This window comes from Caretta caretta, chromosome 14 (assembly GCF_965140235.1).
Source record: "Caretta caretta isolate rCarCar2 chromosome 14, rCarCar1.hap1, whole genome shotgun sequence".
NCBI lineage: Eukaryota > Metazoa > Chordata > Testudines > Cheloniidae > Caretta > Caretta caretta.
In genome coordinates this window covers 26,928,779-26,949,847 of record NC_134219.1, presented here as the reverse complement: position 1 = coordinate 26,949,847, position 21,069 = coordinate 26,928,779, and the positions used below count along the sequence as shown (strand labels likewise).

The 21,069-nt window shown below is 44.0% G+C and overlaps 1 protein-coding gene across 1 annotated transcript in view; it reads right to left on the bottom strand.

Moving 5' to 3' along the window:
- The window catches only part of LOC125621054 (myosin-1B-like), a 28,745-nt gene extending 10,297 nt beyond the window's left edge, over positions 1 to 18,448 (bottom strand). The window contains exons 1-27 of the mRNA XM_048817453.2: positions 18,255 to 18,448; positions 15,802 to 16,041; positions 15,573 to 15,716; positions 15,324 to 15,480; positions 14,485 to 14,512; positions 14,275 to 14,383; positions 14,086 to 14,178; positions 13,826 to 13,889; positions 13,632 to 13,730; positions 12,939 to 13,042; positions 12,649 to 12,787; positions 11,548 to 11,666; positions 11,299 to 11,448; positions 10,426 to 10,596; positions 9,500 to 9,806; positions 9,296 to 9,369; positions 8,063 to 8,150; positions 7,851 to 7,968; positions 7,341 to 7,464; positions 7,121 to 7,257; positions 5,941 to 6,196; positions 2,962 to 3,204; positions 2,678 to 2,854; positions 2,446 to 2,591; positions 2,279 to 2,369; positions 1,348 to 1,737; positions 383 to 509 (exon numbers count right to left, since the gene is read on the bottom strand). Of these exons, the coding sequence (XP_048673410.2) occupies positions 383 to 509; positions 1,348 to 1,737; positions 2,279 to 2,369; positions 2,446 to 2,591; positions 2,678 to 2,854; positions 2,962 to 3,204; positions 5,941 to 6,196; positions 7,121 to 7,257; positions 7,341 to 7,464; positions 7,851 to 7,968; positions 8,063 to 8,150; positions 9,296 to 9,369; positions 9,500 to 9,806; positions 10,426 to 10,596; positions 11,299 to 11,448; positions 11,548 to 11,666; positions 12,649 to 12,787; positions 12,939 to 13,042; positions 13,632 to 13,730; positions 13,826 to 13,889; positions 14,086 to 14,178; positions 14,275 to 14,383; positions 14,485 to 14,512; positions 15,324 to 15,480; positions 15,573 to 15,716; positions 15,802 to 16,005 (3,859 nt within the window). The 5' untranslated portion in view covers positions 16,006 to 16,041; positions 18,255 to 18,448. The remainder of the gene's footprint in view (positions 1 to 382; positions 510 to 1,347; positions 1,738 to 2,278; positions 2,370 to 2,445; positions 2,592 to 2,677; positions 2,855 to 2,961; positions 3,205 to 5,940; positions 6,197 to 7,120; positions 7,258 to 7,340; positions 7,465 to 7,850; positions 7,969 to 8,062; positions 8,151 to 9,295; positions 9,370 to 9,499; positions 9,807 to 10,425; positions 10,597 to 11,298; positions 11,449 to 11,547; positions 11,667 to 12,648; positions 12,788 to 12,938; positions 13,043 to 13,631; positions 13,731 to 13,825; positions 13,890 to 14,085; positions 14,179 to 14,274; positions 14,384 to 14,484; positions 14,513 to 15,323; positions 15,481 to 15,572; positions 15,717 to 15,801; positions 16,042 to 18,254) is intronic.
- Positions 18,449 to 21,069: the final 2,621 nt, after the last annotated feature.

Here is a 21,069-nt window from a genome sequence, read left to right as displayed (position 1 = left end):
TCCTTTCTATTATTTTTATCCTTGCTGGGTTTTGCAACCCTCCCCATTAAGTATCCTCTGCAAATGTCATTAGTGTGTCATTTCCCCTCTCTTCCTTATTATTCTTAGCAGTAGCAGCGGTAGCAATGCATTCGGTGATGTGTTCAAAATAAAACAAAAATCTTTCAGTCTTTATTCTATTAGCATGAAGCATTCAAGAAGGGATTTCTACTTGGTAATGATCTGACATATGGTAATCTAGAGTGTTTATAGGCATCACATAGAATGGCAGGTAGAGTCTAAGCCATAGAGAGATAAGTTCACCATTGTCAGAAGTATCCCAATTCTCAGGCATAGACTGGTCAAATTTCTACCTTGAAGCAAACACTTATAAGTGTCTTACCTGCTTCTGTCTGTAGACGAGCTCGTTGAGTGCTCAGGTCATTGATCAAGCGCTGGTGCTCCTCTTCCTTTGTCTTAACCTCACTAAGCTGATCTTCCAGAGTGCGGCAAATCTTCTCAAGGTTTGCCTGCAATATGTGAAATGGGCAAAAGGAAAGAGGCTACACAACTGGCTCTGTTGTATTCTGAGATCACACGATCTGTCATGGACCACAAAATGCTAGCCAGCATTTAAGAGCGAAAACAGTTCTATAGTAAGGATTTATATCACTAAGACTGCAGGATTATAGAAGATATGCACAACAATAGGTAGTAGTGTGTGATAATGTATTGTCATAAATCATTCAAATATTATCTCACTTGTTTAAATTAAGGAACAGATTGTCAGTTGAGATGCAGAGTCCTTGATTTTTATTTTAAATCATGATTTATTGTGTATTTACTATTCACAAAACTCATCACTTTACAGTGATTAGAGGGAGGGAAGGAAGGGCAAAAGAGAAAAAGGCAGGAAAGCAAAAAAGAGTGATGTTGAGATAATTGATCTGTCAGAAGTTTTTAATGTTTTTCTTTTATTATTTACATTTTAATCATTTAATTAAAGTTTCAGTGTAATAATAATTGTGAAGGTCTTTCCTGCTAACGTGGTATTAACCTGGACTAATAAAGGTAGAGGCCTTTGCATTCCAAGTTTCTTTCCTATCAAAACATTGACCATCAGCCTTAGACTTTATTCAACCCTGCCTTTGGTTCTTATCTTATAAACCAAAAGTACCCGTTAGTTATCATTATATTAGTGCCAAAATTACTAAACACCAACTCATAGTAATACATGTACAGCTCTTACCCTTCTTTTACACCCTGCTTACATGTAAAGTTTGATATAATTAAATATAAATCCTCTGTTCTTTTCAGCTGCAATAACACTTAGGATAAAGACAGCACTTTCAATACACAGCTCTGTACCTTGCCTTTGGAGACAGTCTCCAGGTTACTAGCCAGGTCGTCAATCTCCATCTTCAGTTCACTCTTCTCCTTCTCCAGCTTCTGCTTGACGCGTTGCAGGTTGTCGATTTGCTCCCCAAGCTCTGCCGTGCTGTCCGCGTGCTTCTTCCGGAGGGCGGCGGCTGTGGCTTCGTGCTGCAGAGTGGCCTCCTCAAGGTCTCGGCGCATTTTCTGGAATTCTGCCTCACGCTTCTTGTTCATCTCAATCTGAACCGCTGTGGCTCCACCAGCTTCTTCCAGACGCTCACTGATCTCCTCGAGTTCCCTGGAGAGATCAGCCCGCTGCTTCTCTGCTTTCGCCCGAGAGGCCCGTTCAGCCTCTGCCTCCTCCTCCAGCTCCTCAATACGAGCCTGGAGAACAACAGGAAACACTCAGACTGTGGCTTCAGTCTGGGGTCAACACCAGTATGGCTGTCGGCAGAGTTCTGCTGGCGTAACTCCGTAGAATAGATGCAGCTTACACTGACAACAGGGGGTTCTGGTGGCAAGGAAACATCGCCTCCCTGAACTGGGGTAGCTACGTCCAAACCCACTGAGAGAAATCTGGGTCCCTGGTACATCATGTTCACTGGGTCCACCTTTTTCTTTCCATTTCACTTTACTTACACAGATGTTAAAGATGTTTTGGGGGTCCCTTGAGCTCAGGGCCCTGATACAACTGTCCCTCCTTTCTCCCTACTCTCATCCACCTACATTGACAGAAGCTTTCTTCAACCAACACAGCTGGTGTGCATCTACACTGGGGCAAATCTCTGTCAGTCAGGGATGTGGTTTAATCAAACCCCTGGCCAACATGACTATGTCAACCTAACTCAGACCAAGCCTAAGAAAGATGGCTTCCTTTTAACTGAACTCGTTCTGAAGACCAGAATAGAAAGAATTAATGACTAGCCTGTAACTCTTTGATCTTCTTCTGCAGCTGGATGCCCAGGACTTGCTCATCCTCAATTTTGCTTTGGAGCTGACTGATTTCAAAGTCTTTCCTTTTCACACGGAAAAAAAAAAGTTAGTGCTGGAACAAAATGGATCTGCAGTTTACCCCCTGCAAACCATACCTACTTCTTCAGTTTTTCCTCCAGCTGCTGTTTATCATTTTCTAAATCCATTGTGGATTCCTGGGCCAGCTTCAAATCTCCTTCAAGTTTCCTCTTCGCTCTTTCAAGGTCCATGCGAATCTTCTTCTCTTGCTCCAGCGACCCTTCAAGCTAAACAGAAAAAGGCCATAAATTCTCTGCGAACAAGAGCCTAACATCACACTGGTTTTGTTCTCTCCATATGTTATTGTGCCTACATCGTCCACTTGCTGCTCCAGCTTGGTTTTAGCTTTGCTCAGTGTGTTCACTTTGTCCTCTTCTGCCTGCAGGTCATCCAGGGTCTGCTGATGGGCCTCCTGGAGGGCTTTCTTTTCCTTTGTCAGTTTAGCGATGGTCTCATCCAGAACTGCCATCTCCTCGGTGAGGTTTTTCACCTGCAGAGTTGAACAAAGGTAGTTAAAGAAAATGGATACAAAACATTATTGTTTGTGAACCAGCAGTGTCATATTTTAGAAAGTTCGTTAGAGATTCTGCCTTATACCTTGTTTTCTGTGGCATGTTTTTCCTTTTCAACCTTGGCCAATGTTAACTCAAGGTCATCAATGTCTTTCTTCAGCTCTGAACACTCGTCCTCCAGTTTCCTCTTTTTGGCTGTCAGCTCAGCGTTCATCTCCTCCTCATCCTCTGCTCTTTCAGTCACCTCCTTAATTTTAGCTTCAAGTTGGATTTTGGTTTTGATCAGCTGGTCACATCTTTCCTCAGCATCAGCCAAGCCATCAGATTCCTACAGTGAATCCATTATTAGGATCTTTTCTAAAAGGTTTTTTTTTTAACTGGTGTTTATCTCATAATGACTTTTACTGCATCTTTTATAGCATGGAATAGGTATTTTATAGTTATGGTTTTGATGACACTTCCACTTGTAGTTCATATTATCAGTCACTTAAAATTTTCTGGAAAAAAAAACAACCATTTGGCCTGAAATTTCTCTAATTTCAATACAACTCAGAAATGAAAAACAAATATTTTTCAATTTCTGGCCATAAATGAAGCACCTCTCACCAGTTCATATTTTTGGCAAACATTTTTAGTGCTCAGGTACCTCAAGTATGGCTTAACTGAGAATATAAAATTTGGGGCTAGATCCTGCAAATGGAGCCCATGTCTGCCATATGACTCCACACAGCTGGACTCTGCATCCACACAGAGCCCCGCTGATGTCAGTGAGGCTCCCTGGAGGCAGATCTGTATGCAAGGTCTAGCCTTTGCATCAACATAGTGTTCAAACTCAGGCCGAATCCTTCACAGGCCTGGCTGAGAAATAGTGGAGTTAAGCCAGTGCAAAATCATCTGCTGAGTGATTTTTTTAAAGAAAAAACTGAAATGTCCTTAACTTTTTATATACATCCTGTAGCTCATGCTCCAAAATTTTCTCTAAAAGTCATTATTTTCACAGGGACAGATTAAGGCATAGGCACTAAAAGCCTGTATGTAGGGCTTCAACTCTGGAGTCATGTGGCTGCAATAAAACCTCAGCAAACAGTCTGGAAAAAAAGGACGTTTCTAGCCCATGGGGTTATGAAGAACAGTTTGAGAATGTGAGCCAAGTCTAAGTGATGCAGTGACAACTGCCTGAGTTTGCAGACAGCCTAAAACAATAGTTCCGAGAGCAAGGCCATCCTTAGGATTTATGGGGCCACACGCAGTATTATTAAGCTGGTGCCCCTGTGCCCGACTTGGGGCCCAGCCACTACCCCCGCCCGCGGACTCCCAGAAGATTCCCCCCTCTCCCACCATTCGTATGCAGGAGATGCTGCAGTAGTCTGGGCTCACAGCCCGGTAGGGGAGGGACAGCAAAGGATACTGAGCTGCCCGGCCTGCCTCACAGTGGCAGAGAGTCACAGTTCCCCTCAGAGACCCCTGTACCCTCTCCCTCACACAGAACGCGCCGCCCCGGTGCATTCGGCTCTGTGAATACGGCCCCTGCCTAAGGAGACTGCAGCGTGCGCTGGGTGTGCAGGAGCCAACCCGCTGTTACCTGCTGTCCTGGTGGTGCCCCAAATTTTCGGGTGCCCTATGCAGTGTCGTATGCTGCGTATGCCTGAGGACAGCCCTGCCCAAGAGGGCAGAATGGCCCCAGTCATCTCTTTGGGGTTTGAGCTCCAAGCCCTGCTGTTTTGATGGGCTACAGAGACACCGCCCTAGCAGAGGACTGTGTGGGGCCAGAGTGGAAGGGTGCATGGATAGACACCTTGGATAGGGGCGTGTGCAGGAGTAAAAATTTGACCCTTTTGGGGGGGCACATTCTGTGCTCCTCCCCACTGCCCCTGGGCCAGAGGAGCTCGCCCTCCCCTTGGGGCACCACTGAGGACCCTGTGCTCCCCCCTCCTACCCAGCCCAGCCACGGGATACCCTGTGCTCCCACCGCCACCATCCAGGAACACTGTGCTCACCCCTCGACTGATCCCTTCCTTGCCTGCCCCACCCCCAGAGGCACTGCTCACTATTGGATAAGAGGATTGTCACTGCGTGCCATCTCAGCGCTAACTGGTGGAGGCAGAGAAGGGGGTGGGTTGAGAGAGCTCCAGAGAACCCCAGCTCCTGGAAGAGGGGATCTGGCTGCCCAGTGCTGCAGCAAAGAGCTCTGCATTGCAAGCAGCCCTCCAGCGTGAAACTCAGAGGGCAGGTCCCCACTCCACCCTGGGGGCGGAGGAGCTCACTCTCCCTCCACTGCCCTGGGGCCACCAGAGGAGTTCTGTGCCCTCACCAGTTACGGGGGGGCTGTGCCCCTGCTTTTCCCGCCGTGCGCGCATCCTGGCTCAAAAAGCAAGTGCTCGGGGTGCTGCCACCTCTACTTCTGTGGAGAGAGAGAGGGAGCCCTACATCCGCCCCTGCTGCTCCAGAGGAGAGGAGGCCCCTTCTGCCTCTTCTTCTGGGAAAAGAGGACCTCATGCTGCGGCCACTGCTTCTCTGGGAAGGGAGGAGCCCTCTGCCGCTGCCATTTCAACTGTGTGTGTTCGAGGAGTGGGGGGACCACATCACTGGGCTGCGGCTGTGTGGGTGGAGCCACAGACAGCCCCTTGTCATGGTATGTCTGAGGCTCCAGATTGCCTTAATCCAGCCTGGGATGGCAACATCAGTGGCATAATACATTTAAAGGGTACAGCAGATGTGTAAATTCATCAGGGCTTGTGAATACACTGGCATTGTCACACTAAGTTGCCCTGGATGAGGCAGGTGTACTTAAAAAGCATAACTTTGCTTCTCTGAATTTGCTTGCTCTCACCTTGTTTTAGGGCATGACCTGTCATACGTGACTGGGAGTATTGTTATTTATTTATTTATACACCTGTACTTTCTTTTCAATACTTTATATTTTAAACACGGGGAATATTTTATCTTGGCCAAACACTGACCCCAGTGCTATTAATAGGATGCTTCATGGGAAAGTTGCATTTGGAACCTTCAGCTTGGACCTTTCTACTGTGCAATAAGGGTCGAATGCACTGGTGATACTCACAGACTGCACTTGGAGCTGCAGGTCGTTTTTCTCTTGCAGGAGGGTCACCATTTTCTCCTCCAGTTCTTTCCTTTTTGCCTCAGACTTAGCAAGCTCTTCCTTTGTTTTCTCAAACTCTTCCTTCATGTTGGCCATCTCCTTCTCAGATTCAGCACTCTTCAGCAAGGGCTTGATCTTGAAGTACAGCTTCATCCAGGGCCAGTGCTTGACATTCATGAACGACCGAACATTGTATTGGATACAGAAGATGGACTCTCTATAATGTAATCAGAATATGTGGTCAATGTTAAAGGCCAGATTCTGCAATGCATTGTGAATATTGTGAGTACCATTTATTCAGCCAGTAGCCTCATTTGAGTTCAAATGGGGCCACTCACATGAAAACATACTACTTTAAGGGTTACAGACTCTGGACCTGCTTGAGCCTCAGAAAGTCTAGGGGGAGTAAAACTCCACTGTCGGTCTCCTCAATGTGCATGTTGAACTAAAGTCTTGACTCACGCTCACAAACCGGAATGAACTTTTGCTCCCTCTTTACACATCACATCTGTAACTGACCCACTCCCTCTGATGAGTGTTTTGGAGTCTAAGGGACTCTGAACTGGTGTAACTCACATGCTGAGGAGCCAAAGAGAATTTAGCATAAAAGTACCCAACTGGAAGGTGTAAGTTAAAGTTGCCACCCCTAGTCTAACACACACTTTATTACACCTTCTTCTTGCTCCTTGGTATACAAGTTAGACTGATTTACACTCCCAGATAGAGCTGGGCAAATAATTGATTCGTTGGTTCACTGGCAGTTCTGAAAAATAAAATTAAAAAAATCAGTTTGGGTTGAACCAAAACTAATGTTGAACCAAAACTAACTGATAGGTATTCTGGGGCTCCTCCTATGGTTGCTTTGTGAATGGCACATAAGTCCCCTTGTGAATCTTGATCGGACATTTTCTTGGGCCTAAACTACGAGCAAATTCATTCATTGTTTTGGTTGACCTAAAACTGCATTTTTCAGCAAATCAATTATTTGTCTGAAAATTTTCATCCAGCTCTACTCCCAAGCACTCACACCTTGATACAGTGGATTAATGAGATCTAAATCAGACGGAGTCCATCCTATAATTTTGTTCATTTCACCCCTGTGGGGTGACACAGACCCAGCAGACATACAGTACATTGCTACCTTCTTTCCATCATTTTCTTGAATTCCACTCTCATCAGGAAGCCACGACACATGGCTTGTGTACGGGTGATAAGCTGTGCCAGTTTATCATCTCTCATCTCCTCTAGAAGACCCAGAAGTCCTGCTTTGAAGAACACCTTGAGGAAGAGAATGTTAAAGACAATCACTTTCATTCTGTACAAAATACAAATAGACGGTGTTTGAATCAGAGTGTTTGTACCTTGGTGTGACCAAATTTATATTGGGTCTGATCAATATCAATGGACCCAAGTAGTTTCTCAGAAGCCTTCTTGCTGTCCATGAACTGTCCTTCTGGAACGGCACTTGCATTTAAAATCCTATATCTGTGGGAGAAAACAAAATATGAAGAAGCTCACATTGCTCACAATTCTGGCCACACTGGCCATGTCTCTGTCACTGCCTTTGTCCTCCCATGAAGCCCCTACCCTGAGGTCCCACAGACAGACCCATCATGAAATTCAGCTTTATGGTATTTAAAGGGCTACATAGTCACCTGACATGGCCACTCCACGGCTCACCCTTCCCCTCCCCCCACACAGGAAAAGTGTGGTATTTTTGCTGCTTTTCGGAGTATACCAGTTTGGTCCTAAATTTCTTCTATACACACAGCATGTGTGGGCACTGCAGTGACTACAATAGTTAAAGTAGTTAGAAAAGGCAAGCTATTCCACACAGAGAGAGAATGGAACAGGGATTGGAGGAGTCTGACCTCTGTTTAAAGTCTGCGTAAATGACTCTGCTGGGGAATCCTTTCCTGCAAATTCTGATCCCTTCCAGCACGCCGTTACACCTTAGCTGGTGTAGTACGAGTTCATGTTCCATTGCACCTTAACAAATCACAGCATGAATTAGTACCTTATTGTGCAGCCCGGAGGGAATGGCTGCATCTCACTAAGATCTCTGTACACTGGCGCTTCTTACCGGGTGTCTTCGTTTCATTGGGAATGATGCATCGCACAAAGTGAGGATGAGTGCTTCTCAGATTGCTCATCAGCTTGTTTAAATTCTCCTGTGAGACCGTAAGCAAAGATTTAAGTTAACCAATGTTACACCTATGCAGATATATGCAGATCTGTGCCCTGATAAATACAGTAAAATGTTTATAATGGGATCATGATTTGTAGCAAACTGTTGACCAGTATTTGAAATTCAGACAAATGAGCTGTCAGGTCTTACCAGCTGGAGACATTCTAACCTGTATCTCCCTCCTTCTTGTAATTTTGAAACTTGTTAATAAACTGAAATTAAATAATTAAAAATAGTACAATTGAGCCTATGGGAAATGGCCATTATGACTGGTAGAAGAGACACTGGAATTGCTGAAACATAAGGCAACTTTCAAAAATCTGAGACAAACATCAGAAGTTTATCCTGAACTTAAAATTTAATGGACTGCATGTGAGGATAAAACACAGCCCTGAATGCAGACTCTCCACTGCCCACCACCTCGTCTAGTCATTGACACCTGAACAAAGTGAGTACAAGGTGGGTGTCAGAAACTGCCACTCACGGGAGGGAGCAAGGGAGGGAGGGAGGAATTCTGAATTGGGAGTGTTGCACCCTTTTTGTACTCCTTTGCACCAGTGAAAGTGACACCCAAGGTGTCAGGCAGGGGAGACTCAGGACGCTTAAGAGGATGAGAAAGGAAGGGAGTGAGAGGCAGAAGGAAAGTGAGACACAAGTGACACACTCGTAACCTTGTCAGCTCTTCAGTTATAATCAGAGACATGAAGGGCGCCTACAGACCCAACCCCATTGCAACATCCATATTTTGGGGGAAGGGCTGCACAGTGTGTGGCCCTGAATCAATTTCCTCTGAAAGGGTAAGTAGAGGGAAGGAACATGTTAAGCCCCATATCAGAGAATGATTTTGTTTTATATCATTTTTCACATCATCCAGAGGAGACAGTGGCTCTGACATCATCCAGAGGCGACAGTGACTCTGGCCCTTATTCTCATGTCGTTAATTAGGCAAAACTCCTAGTGACCTGCCTGGAAGTTTTGTTTGATTGAGGACTGCAGCCCTTTGCTCTTTATGAGCAAGGAAGCTTGCGCATGTCAGAACTAACTGGAAACCAGGCTTTGCAGAATTAAATGGGGTCTTCTTTCCTCCTTCACATAGAAAAGAGATTTATAATGACCACTGTACTGTACCCTGAAAAGAGCAGAGACGGTCTGGAAAGAAGAACCCTTCTTCTTGCCTCCCTTCTTGCCACCACCACCACTCTCTGAATAATACAAGAAAAGGATGCAATTAAAATGTAAGGATCTCATGAAAATGAACATTTTGCATATTTTTTATTTCTATAGGAGCCACCTGCTGTGTGTCAAAGAAAATACTGATTTCACAGAAATTACCTGCATCTCCACCATACACGGCAAAGAGCAAAGCCAATGTTTTCAGTGACGATTTCTGGTACAGCCCAATGACAGTTTCATTCAGGGGATCCTTGTTCTTCTCGAGCCAGCCAGTGATGTTGTAGTCCACAGTGCCAGCATAGTGCACCAGGGCAAAGTGGGCCTCAGCCTTTCCTTTGGCAGGCTTGGGCTTCTGGAAGTTGTTGGACTTGCCAAGATGCTGGTCATAGAGCTTGTTCTTAAAAGACACATCAGTTGCCTTGGGGAACATGCACTCCTCTTCCAGGATGGAGAAAATACCCATTGGCTGAAAGACACAGCAACAGATGAGAAGAGAGAGGAAAAAGAGATATTACAAATCAGCCTCCTAGACAATGTGAGCATCTCTTCGTTGCGTTCAGAAGGGATATTGTGTCAGTGAATGTGCCTTCAACAAGATAAAATTAGGGTAACCTACCTATGGTATCTATCTGTAGGTTTGAAAATAATAAAGATATAGTGTATGGAAAATCATCTTGCGTGTCCTAGACAGATTTTCTGTGTGCTAGAGAGTTAAAGTGAATGAAACAGGAATCATTCTAAACTTCTATGTCTAGGGGTGAGGCCGTGCAGTTCTTTAGATGTCCTTCAAATAGTTACTGTGTCCAAGTAACTGAAAAGAGTTCTAAAACTTACTCTGTCCTTTTCTTTGTGGAAGTGAACAGTGACAGGGATTGTTGCCATACAGTTATGTGTGGCTGCCTTGTGACCCTATCCCAAAGTTATGGATTGAGGCCTTTTCACAACCAATGTCCAATATATTTATTTAATTATTCAGAGTATATTAAATAATTTACATGCACTTGAGCATGCATTTATTAATTATCTTAAGTATAGCAAAATCCTTTAGACGCTAAAGAACCCTTCAACACATAAAGCATAAGAACCTTCTCAATGAGCTCAATACAGGCAGCCAAGTCCATCCCAAAGTCAATGAACTCCCATTCGATCCCTTCCTTCTTGTACTCCTCCTGCTCCAGCACAAACATGTGGTGGTTGAAAAACTGTTGCAGTTTCTCATTGGTGAAGTTGATGCACAGCTGCTCCAGGCTGTTGTACTACACAAAGGCAAAAACGGAGATATACCTATTTGTAAAATTCTGTGCTTACCTGATATACCTAACAATGACTCTTCTTTCAATTCATCATGTCTGTGTAACTAACCTGGGCTTCAGTGGGATTCTGAGTTCCCTTCCCTAAAACTAGCCAGATGTTTTGGGATTCGATCCTCAGCTCTTCATAGACATTTCTGAATGTAAGGCCCAGGCTTGTCCAGTTATTTCTGTGCTCTGGGGCCCAGGCCTACTTAGCCATTTTTATGCTCTTGATCATGATCATATATTAGAGTCTGGGCTTGCCCAGATCCTTCTGAGCTCTCAGCCCTCCGGCCTACTAAAACATTTCCAGATACTCGGCTGCAAGCCTGCCTGGGAGTTAGTGAGCTGTCCTCTAGGTGCCATGAACACCTACAATAATTTGCATTAGGTGGACGATAATTTCTTTGCTATTAGGCACCACCTGTTAACAATTTGAAGGCACTTTCAGTGTTGTTGCCATTTCTGCATGTACCAAACAAAATCTACCCAAAAATGAAATCATTGGAGGGTCATACTACTGTGGGAGAAGATCAAGAGACACCTGTTTCTAAAGAAAAGTCAGGCTTTTCCAGGAAATTATTTAAATTTTTAAATAATCCTCAAAGTTCTCAGAACCCCTGAGCATCCCTTCCAAGAACCTGCTGTCAAACCTCTGCTCCTTACATCAAAGATCTCAAAGCCAGCAATGTCCAGGACACCAATGAAATACTGTCTGGGCTGCTTGGTATCCAGCTGCTGATTGATACGAATGACCATCCACAGGAACATTTTCTCAAAGACCGCCTTTGCCAGAGCACCCACCGAATTGTGCACCTAAACCAGTAGGAGAGGGACTGGAGTTACCATACAAAGCAGAAGAAGAAACCCGGGTGTGTTAATTCAAACCAGGAGTTCTAGATCACCGATAGTTACCTGCTGCACGGTTTGACCTTTGGTCACATATTCATTCCCAACCTTGACTCGGGGGTAACATAGGGCTTTGAGCAGGTCAGCTGAGTTCAGACCCATCAGGTAGGCAGCTTTGTCAGCCACTAAACAAAGAGTTAGAGGAATGAACCAGTAGCTCAAAAATAGACTTTGGTGTCTTTTATAATTACTAGAAAAGAGCAATGAGATCTGTTCGTGTTTCACCAGCTACCACATACTATTAATAACTCCAGTAATTATGGAGTTTAGAGTTTCCTTTATTTCTTTATTTCTCGATTAATTGTTTTGAATTTGATTGAGAGGGTCTGTACATCAAGTGATTGAAAGAATTTGTCAAAAAAAATCCCATATGGTCTGAATAAAAAATATTAAAGGAGAAAGAAGCAGATGAACAGCCAGAATGAAAAGATGATTTTGAAGCTCTTTCTTTGCCACTTTACTGTGCAGCCTGTCTAGAGATTCTGATTTCTGAATGATCAGAATAAAGGACTTAGGTTAGTGGCCATATTCCATGCTGTGCAACCCCACTGGCTTCAACAGGATTACAAAGGGATGTATTTCAGTGCAGCATTTGGCCTAGAAACAAATTAGAATGTCTCTCTTCAGTTTCAAACCATGGCCCAAATTGTGTCCACAGAATGAACATGCAGCTCCCATTGGCATAGGCAGGAACTGTGCATGCCTTCTCGGACAGAATGGAACTTCATGATGTTAAACTAGTATGACTACCCAATGTTGGCCCTCTCCTGCCATCACTTCCCCGCTGCCTGTCTCATCTCATAGCACAATCCAGGGGCTGGTTAGGCAATAAAACATCTACATTGCCCCTTTCATATGCGAAGCTAAGCTGTTTTACAAAGATGGCCATTTTAGAGATGGGGAGGTTGAGATGCTTACACCTTATGTGTCATTTACACCCATGTGTAGCAGGTATGTTATAGTAGATATGCTATAACTTAGATCAGCCCTTATAGCCACCTCCCCCATGAGTTAGATTGTGCCAACACCCAGCTCAGCACAAGTGATGACTAAGGCTTCATTTTTTTGCTTGTATTATTGAGAGTTTAGCTCAGATTCTGCTAATACCTTCTGTGCCATCCGGCTCCGCCTGCTCCTCACGCTGCTTCTGCTTGAACTTCATGTTCCCATAGTGCATGACTGCCCCTGTCAGCTTGTATATGGCCATTTTTTCATCAGAACTGAAGCCCAGAATGTCAATGGCGCTCTGTCAACACAATCATAAAAGATCTAGCACCTAGGTGATTTAGGAGCCAAAGCCCCATTGACTTATGATGGGATTTCAGCTCCTAAAGCACTCAGACATTTTACCCCTTCTCTGGTATTAGTCCCTGTGCTAATTTCTTTGTGCTACTCACATCTGTGGCTATGAGTTCCTCCTGATCATCGATGCTGGCTACAGTAATCTCACCTTGACTCACAAAGGGGAAGTCATATGGGTTGGTGGAAATCAGAAGCATCTCTGAAAACAAAAATAGATCCCAATTTTTCCCTGCTGCAGTTTGGTCTTTGGTCACATTTTTATTCCAGACCTTGCCTGAGGGTAACACAGGGCTTTAATGGTATGTCTACACTCCATTGTAAACCCTGGTCTGTGGGCCCAATGCCTACAGACTCAGTGTTTCCAAGCTTACGCATATGCATCATGCTGCATAGTAAACCCAGGTTTACAATTGAATGACCTAGTTCTCAGAACCATGCTGATGCTTCCATATTGCTCAAAGACCCGAGTCAGACTTTCTGCTTCTGGGGACCCAGGCTTGTGCAGGATCCACACTGCAAAATGACCGAGCTTGGTCCCAAGTCACAGCAGGATTTGAGGTTGGACCTACCGCCCCATGTGGGTCCTAGGAATCTGGCCCTGACGACTTACTAACCCAAGTCAGATAGATTTGAGCGTGAACTGTAGAGGAGGGGTTGGGCTCAAATCTGAGTCTGAGCCTGGGTTTACAATGCAGTGTAGACATGCCCATAATTGCTCATTTAACAAAGCTCATCAGTTGGTGTTACTCAGTGATCAGTTCCACCAAAAGAGTTAAAACATTTCTTACCAATTAGTTCTGGCTTCTTGTTGGACATGATCTGATAAAATATGTGGTAGCTTCTTTCCGCCTTGAGCTGGAAAGTGACTCTAGATTTCTCCAGCAGATCTGGCAAGGCAGGTAAAGTACAATTAACCACAAGAAAACACCATGAGAAAGAAAGAGAGACAGAGAATTGTGACCCTTAAAGGGAGGTCCCTTACATGTTTCAATGTCAGCAGAAGCCAGTTTCCCTGTGGTGCCAAAGTGGATTCTGATGAATTTACCCTTTAAAGGAAAAAAAAGTTATTTCGTTTAAACCCTCAGAGACAGACTCCAGAAGTGGGATTTGCAAAGCTGCCCTGGGGTCTCTTCCGCAGGTGTGAAAACTCAGCCAACATTTATATTGTCAGTGTAATGGTAGGAACATATACGGCCCATCATTGCTCTTGTGGCTAGGAACAATTTTGTCAAAAAGACTTACAAAACGAGAGGAGTTGTCGTTCCTCACGGTCTTGGCATTCCCAAAGGCCTCCAGCAGGGGGTTGGCGCTGATGATTTGATCTTCAAGGGTCCCCTACAAAGTAACAATTATTGTCAAAATAAGGTCGTTTTAAACCAAATGGCAGCTTCAGAACAGAACATTTAATCCCTTCTCTAGTGACGAACTCACTTGCATTTTGCCTGGCTCTTCCTTCTTTTTCTCCCCAGAAACTGCAATTGTTGCAAAATACTGGATGACACGCTTTGTGTTCACAGTCTTTCCAGCACCGGATTCTCCGCTGTCAAATCAAACAGAGAAGCAGAGAACACATCACCAAAGAGTTTCTTCCTGTAATGCACAGCAAAGCCAGCAAAAACCGGAGCAGGGAAATATACATACGTGATGAGGATTGACTGATTCTCCCGATCTGTGAAAGAGACAGAACCAAAGAGACTTAAAAGAGTTACTGTGTAACACTGAACTCACTGAAAACTGAAGGAAACAAATAAGTGCTGGGATTTGCAAAGGGGCCTCAGGGCATCAGGCAACTAACTAAAAGTCCATAGGAATTCAGCATCTACCTCCCTTAGGCCTCTTTGAAAATCCTAGCCATAATAAATAATAAATATAAACTCATGCAGATCAATAGAGCCATCACAGGATACTTATACCCACTTCCCTTTCACAGAATATCCTCTTACAGAAATCTGATGAAGCTACTTATATCTCTGGACAGCGAAGAGTTATACAGAATAACGACCTGATCCTCAATTTATAACCATCTGCATAGCATCAGTGCAAAAAGAGTGCAAAGTGCGTGTGAATTATCACACAAGGTGTAAGGGAGTGGAGATTCTGATGCACCACTTTGCACAAGTGTAAATGACACACACGATGCAAAGTCAGGAAGAATCAGGCTTCCTGAGAACAGAGTGTCATGATTTTTTACAGTTCTTCTTTGGGCCCAGCTAGAGCCAGAATGTGCAGACGCAGATATGGACATTCTGTACTTTTTTCCATTAACCACATGCTTGTGAACTTCCAAAAAGTTCTCTGAGAGCTGGGCTAATGTTTGGGTCAGGTTCAGTTTGTCTTTGGATGAATTCGTGTTTGCACATTGCTAGTTTTGAATGTTTTCGGTGTCTTTAGCTGCATGTCATATTTCCCGGAAAGAAGATTGTGATTCCTCATATGAAATTTTCACTCTATAATCACTTTTCAGGAGTTGAGCCACTCACCAGTTAACATGAACTGATAGGCGTTGTCAGAAATGGAGAAGATGTGGGGAGGGGCCTCTTGACGTTTTTTGCCCCTGTAGGCAGACACAACTTCTGGGTTGTACACTGGCAGCCACTTGTAGGGGTTGACAGTGACACAGAAGAGACCCGAGTAGGTCTGAAAGAAAGGGAGATAACGTGATGGGGTTCCACATGATTTAGTGTAGCTGTTAGTTTGGAAGTCCAGGAAAGACATCAGCCTGTACTTACATAGATCATCCAGGCTGCATAACGCTCTTTGAGGTTATACAGGACAGCAGGTTCATGGAGATGGGTCATCATTGCCATGTCCTCGATTTTATCATATTTGGGAGGGTTCATGGAGAAGATTTGATCTTCCTTAACAGTCACCGTCTGGAAGGAAAGAAGAGACCCATTTCTATCAGCTAAGAACAGAGGAGGAACAAAATGCTGTTCCTTATTCCTTGTTTTTACTCACTTCTCCTTTTTCAGGCTTGACTGTGACCTTCCCTCCTTCCCGGCTCTGGATTATGCCTTTCACATAGGATTCCTTGGGATGCACCACAAAGACTGAATTCTTAGCATCGAAAGGCTTGTTCTGGTCCTCAATTCTCTCCTTCTCTGTCTTTCGGAGGAAAGGAGCTGCCACCCCAAAGACGGCCATCTCAGCATCCGACGACATGGCTGCGGTTTATCTAGGGCAGCTCAGCAGTGAGTTCTGTTGGGGAGAAAATGTGTGACATTGATTCACGTGCTGTTCATTTTGAATACTCTGCCATGTCAGTTTCTTACACTTGTTTAACTGGCCACGTCACTACCAACTGCCCCTCCTGAGATCTGAGTGAGAGGCTTTCCCAGCCATTTAGATCCAGACTCTAATTTTGGGCCTCTATTATCACACTGTTAATTTATTTATACCTTTCCTAATCTATAGAACCAGAGGTCCTGCAGTTCCAGTGGGATGCACACCATTGTCCACCCAGCCATTGTCCACATGCACACCATTGTTTATAGCAACAATGTAAGTACCCTATATGAGGGACCAGGAAGAGCCAAAAACAAAGCAGGAATTTTGAAAGCCCTCTTAGGTCCTCTTTCCTGGGTACATTTTAGACTGTGTGTTGTGGTTACAATGAAAGGGTTGTTGGGAGCACTGGAAAGTGGGCGTGGGGAGAGGGACAAGATAGAGGCTGCTATTGTCAGTGCTTTCTTGTATTGAATAATAAAGATACTGGTTTTGATATAATTTAAGCTTTTCATTCAGGATTCCAATCTCCATCTTATAAGTATGACCTCCCTTCTTTGTATTTGATTTTGTATTTGGCTATATTAAAACACAAGTTGTTCAAATGAGCTAAGCTTTACAAGTGATCCAGTGTAGTCTATATAACTGACCTGTCATCATCATTTGGCACTTCACCAATTTTAGTGTCATCTGAAAACTTGAGCATTGATAAAGAGATTGGATAGCATAGGGCCATAAGCAGCTCCCCCTGAGCCTCCATTAGAAATCTGCCAATGGATGATCATCTTACATTTACAATCACTTCTTGAGATCTATTAGTTAACTAGTTTTTATTTCTTAATGCTTTTTTTGTTTTATCAGAATGTCATGTGGGACTAATTCAAGTGTTTTACTGAAGTCTAAGGATATTATGTGAACAGAGTAACTTTTATCAACCAAATTCATGATCTCTTAAAAAAATCACACATTTGTTTAGCAAGATCTATTTTCCATGAGACCTCATTGATTGGAATTAATGAATCTTAATTAATTAATTATATGGCTTTACTGACTGCATTCCATACCAGCTTTTCCATGATTTTGCCTGGGATCCATGTTAGGCTAACTCATATGTGCCGGAACTAGGGGTGCCGGGGATGTTGCAGCAACCCCTGGCTTGAAGTGGTTTCCATCATATACAGGGTTTACAGTTTAGTTCAATGGCTCTCAGCACCTCCACTACACAAATTGTTCGAGCCTCCCTGGGCTAACCAGGTCATCTTGTTTATCCTTTTTAAATATTGGCACAACATTGGCTTTTTTTCATTTCTCTGGAATTACTCCAATGTTCCAAGATTTGTTAAAAATCATCATTAGTTGTTCAGCCAATTCTTTTAATACATTTGGGTACAAGTCATCCAGTGCTGCCAATTTCAGAATGGTTACTTTAATAGTTACTCTGTCTGCCTGCCTCTTCCATGCCAGTTAATCAAATATGATCAATATGCCTTTATTTGCCATTACTCCTTTTATAGTTTCCTTATTTAACTATACAGTACATTAGTGGCACTGTCAGACTGGTCAAGAAGTCAGTGTGAAAGGGCCACCAGCTGCCTTAAACGCTGCCTGAAATCCTCTTCTGAAGGCATTTTTACACATATAGTATCTAAGTGCCACTCACTAAGCTACTCTGCACAGTAAGAGTTGAAAACTTGATTAGCATTTACCAGAGAAATGTGTCTCTCTTTCAGCTGGGGCACGATTATTGTCAGTGATGTTTGGGGTGTGGGGAAAAAGCAAATCCTGGATACATGTTCATTAAAAGAATAGATTTATTCTGTGGACAAGTAATTAGATTCTGTCCCTGGTGGGTCTCCTCTGTTGGGCCACTCTGTCCTGGTTTATTAGGGACCTACGAGCTGAGGTGTCAGAGCTCACTGTGTACAATTACGTTGTGATGTGTGTATTCAGGAGAGGTATCTCAGAGAGGGCACTGGCCGGCCCAGCGTTAGTGGTCAGTGGCTTCAAGTCCAGCCACTTTGGAGACCTGCCTGTCATGGGCAAGAGAGCCCAAGCGCAATATACTGTGCATTTACACAATGGGCATAGATATTAGGGGATACAATGACTGCCTATTGAGCTGTATAGAAATCCCACCCTAGAGGGTCATTCACCCTCCCCTGGGAATTAGCAAATCAGGATCTTACCTCTTTCGTGACACCAGATGGCTAGTATGCAGACTGGAAGCTGGTCAGTATTCTAAAATAGAAATAGAAATTCCTTTCTTATTGCTGCATGAAACTCCAGTGATAAATTGGAGATTGAAAAGGTATGGGTGCCTCGAAAAGTAGATTTAAAAGTCCTGCTGTCATAGGCAATCCCTCCTGGAAATGAGTGCTCGCGGCAGCAGGAATGCAGTGGGATGTGCGGAATGCAGAGTGGGCTCCCCCTCCCTTCAAACCAAAGTCCTTTACACTCTTACCGTAGAGCTTTCTGTGAAAGGACAAGACAGACTGGTCCCAGGGGCTTTTATAGGGTGTGAGCTGCAAACACAGCAGTCGCCTCCTCTTTCTTGGTCAAAATATTTTCGGCAATCCTGTCTCCTAACCTAATTCCCATTCATATTAGATGTGAATGGATATAATTAGCCATAGGTCTGTGAATCAATCTCCTATAAATATTTTGACAAGGGAGCTGGCAGGGGCAGTTGGGGAGGTGAAAGGGGCTGCCTGGAGTTTGTACTTTCGGGGATCCTGAAATCAAGCAGAAGAAAAGAGACTGGGAAGAATCTAGTTCCTGTAATGGGAGACAGCTCCTAGCAGAGGGAGCGAGGAGTGAGACAGAGAGGGAGAGAGTTCCAGGGGCGCATAGCTGAAGAGGAAATTGGGGTTTCAGGGACAGGGATCTAGCAGTGGAAGAGGGTCCCTGGGTCTAGCAGGAGGGAGTCTGGGAATGGGGGCAAAGCTGAGAGGAGCAGGGGACCAGAGAGGATACGGATGTCTGGGGAGCAAGGCACCTGGAGGCTCAAGGATGGGGAAACAAAGGAGAACGGGGATCCTTGGGGCAGTGGGATAGGGAAAAGAAGTAAATCCAGGGCCAGAAGGGAGGGCAGTAAATGCAAGGGAATAGTGAGGAAATGGGGGCCAGTGGAAGGGAAAGAGCAGAGAAATGGAAGTCCAGAGTCAAGAGACTGGAGCAGGAGTCTTGAAGAAGGAGGTCCCCACGTGAGTGGGTGCAAGGGAAAGGACCCTGGAGATGGTGCAGATGGGGAATGTTAAATGGATGCAAAAATTATACATTCTACTGAAAAGGGACAAGGAACACCTACCCCCAGACTGCGATAGGTAGCCAGATTCCACCATCCATGATATAGGGAGGGTACATGTATCCCACATTATTATGGAGGGAGCAGGTACATCCCAGACTGATATAGGAGAGCAGGAGCACCCCACATTGATCTGGAAGGGGAGGTGCCTCCTGATATTTTATGGGGAGATCATGTGCATCCTCCCATTGTTGGTGGGGAGTCATGTGCACCTCACATTGTTATGGAGGGGCAGATGCTTTCCACACCATTCCTGGATGCACTGGGGTTCTGGGGCCACTTTTGCATACACCACAGAGTGACGGAGAGTCCCTCTCTTTCCCATCTGTCATTCCTCACTTTCTAGGTGTCAATTTCTATAATAAGCCAGGCAAACTGCTGTGTAACTGGGGTTAGTGCTGGGAACCATATCATAGTACCCAATACAGGGATCACTGCATACACCCCCATTAGCCCTTCCAGCTTGGGCTGCACACCCCATTAGAGCTGCCTGCCTAGATGTCCAGCTATGAGGTTGAGGAAATGCTTTCCTCCTTTGCTCACAGTGAGCTGTCTGCCTGGTACAGCACAATTGTGCTGGGGGTGGGGGATGGGTCCTAGGAGCCCTGCAGAGGTCAAGTTTCACATTTGGCATAAATCTATCTTGAAACTGTTCAGAAGATATTGAGTTCCAAGAACTTAAAGCCTAAGAGCCAAATTCTCAGCGCGTGTAAATCAGCATTGCTTCATTGACTTCAGTGGATTTATACCCACTGAGACTCTGGGTCTAACAATGCTGCAGGATTTCAGCCAGCATATCAATCACTGTGAGCTGTCCTCACTCCTGCGCTGGAATGAAAATGATTAAAATCAAATGAAGCACATGTGTATCTCAGCACAAGCCTACTGCTGACAACACCGTAACGCTCACACACCTGCAGAACCCCTACAACTGGGTGAAATTCTCCGGTCAAAACTTTCTTTTAAAACAAAAAATTACTATTTTCAAAGCCAAAACTTTTAAAAAAGCCTTCTATTTTTCAAAGTTTGCTGGTTTTTCTTCAAAACTGGACATTTTGTAAAATTTCAAAGTTTGTTTTTTGGGGTGGTTTTCCTCCATCCCTTATCACTTTCCTCCCTTTTTTCCTGTGTCCCTTTTGCCACTGAATTCATTAGGATAAATTATATCCTAATTGTATGTTTATGACACTTGGTCATCTTGGTTAACTCTGAACCGAATTCGAACCAACCATGGTGGATGCGGATATCTAATGCACAGATGGAAAATGGGATGGGTGTGTGTGTGTTTGTTTATTTATTTATTTATCTGTTTGTTTGTTTTTCTTTTTGCCACTCTGGAAAATTTCCACAAGAGCAAAAGGAAAAATTAACTGTAATTTTTTCCAAGTTGGAGAAGTTCTGAAAAGTTACAGAGTAGAAAAAGGAAAAACTGCAGGATGCGGGGGAATTAAAACATTAAATGGTAGCACAGGGAGAAGCTGGATACCATATTTTTTTGTTGCATTAATGGCAAAAAATGAAAGGTCATAAATTGGAAATTTCAGCTCTGCAAATTAAAATTTCAACATTTTTCAATAAAATATTTCACAAAAAAATCAAACAATTAAACATTGTTACATTTTGAACCCTGCAAAATGGAAACATCTTCAAAATTTCAAAATCTTTCACAAAACAGTATTTCAATTTTTCAGCTCGCT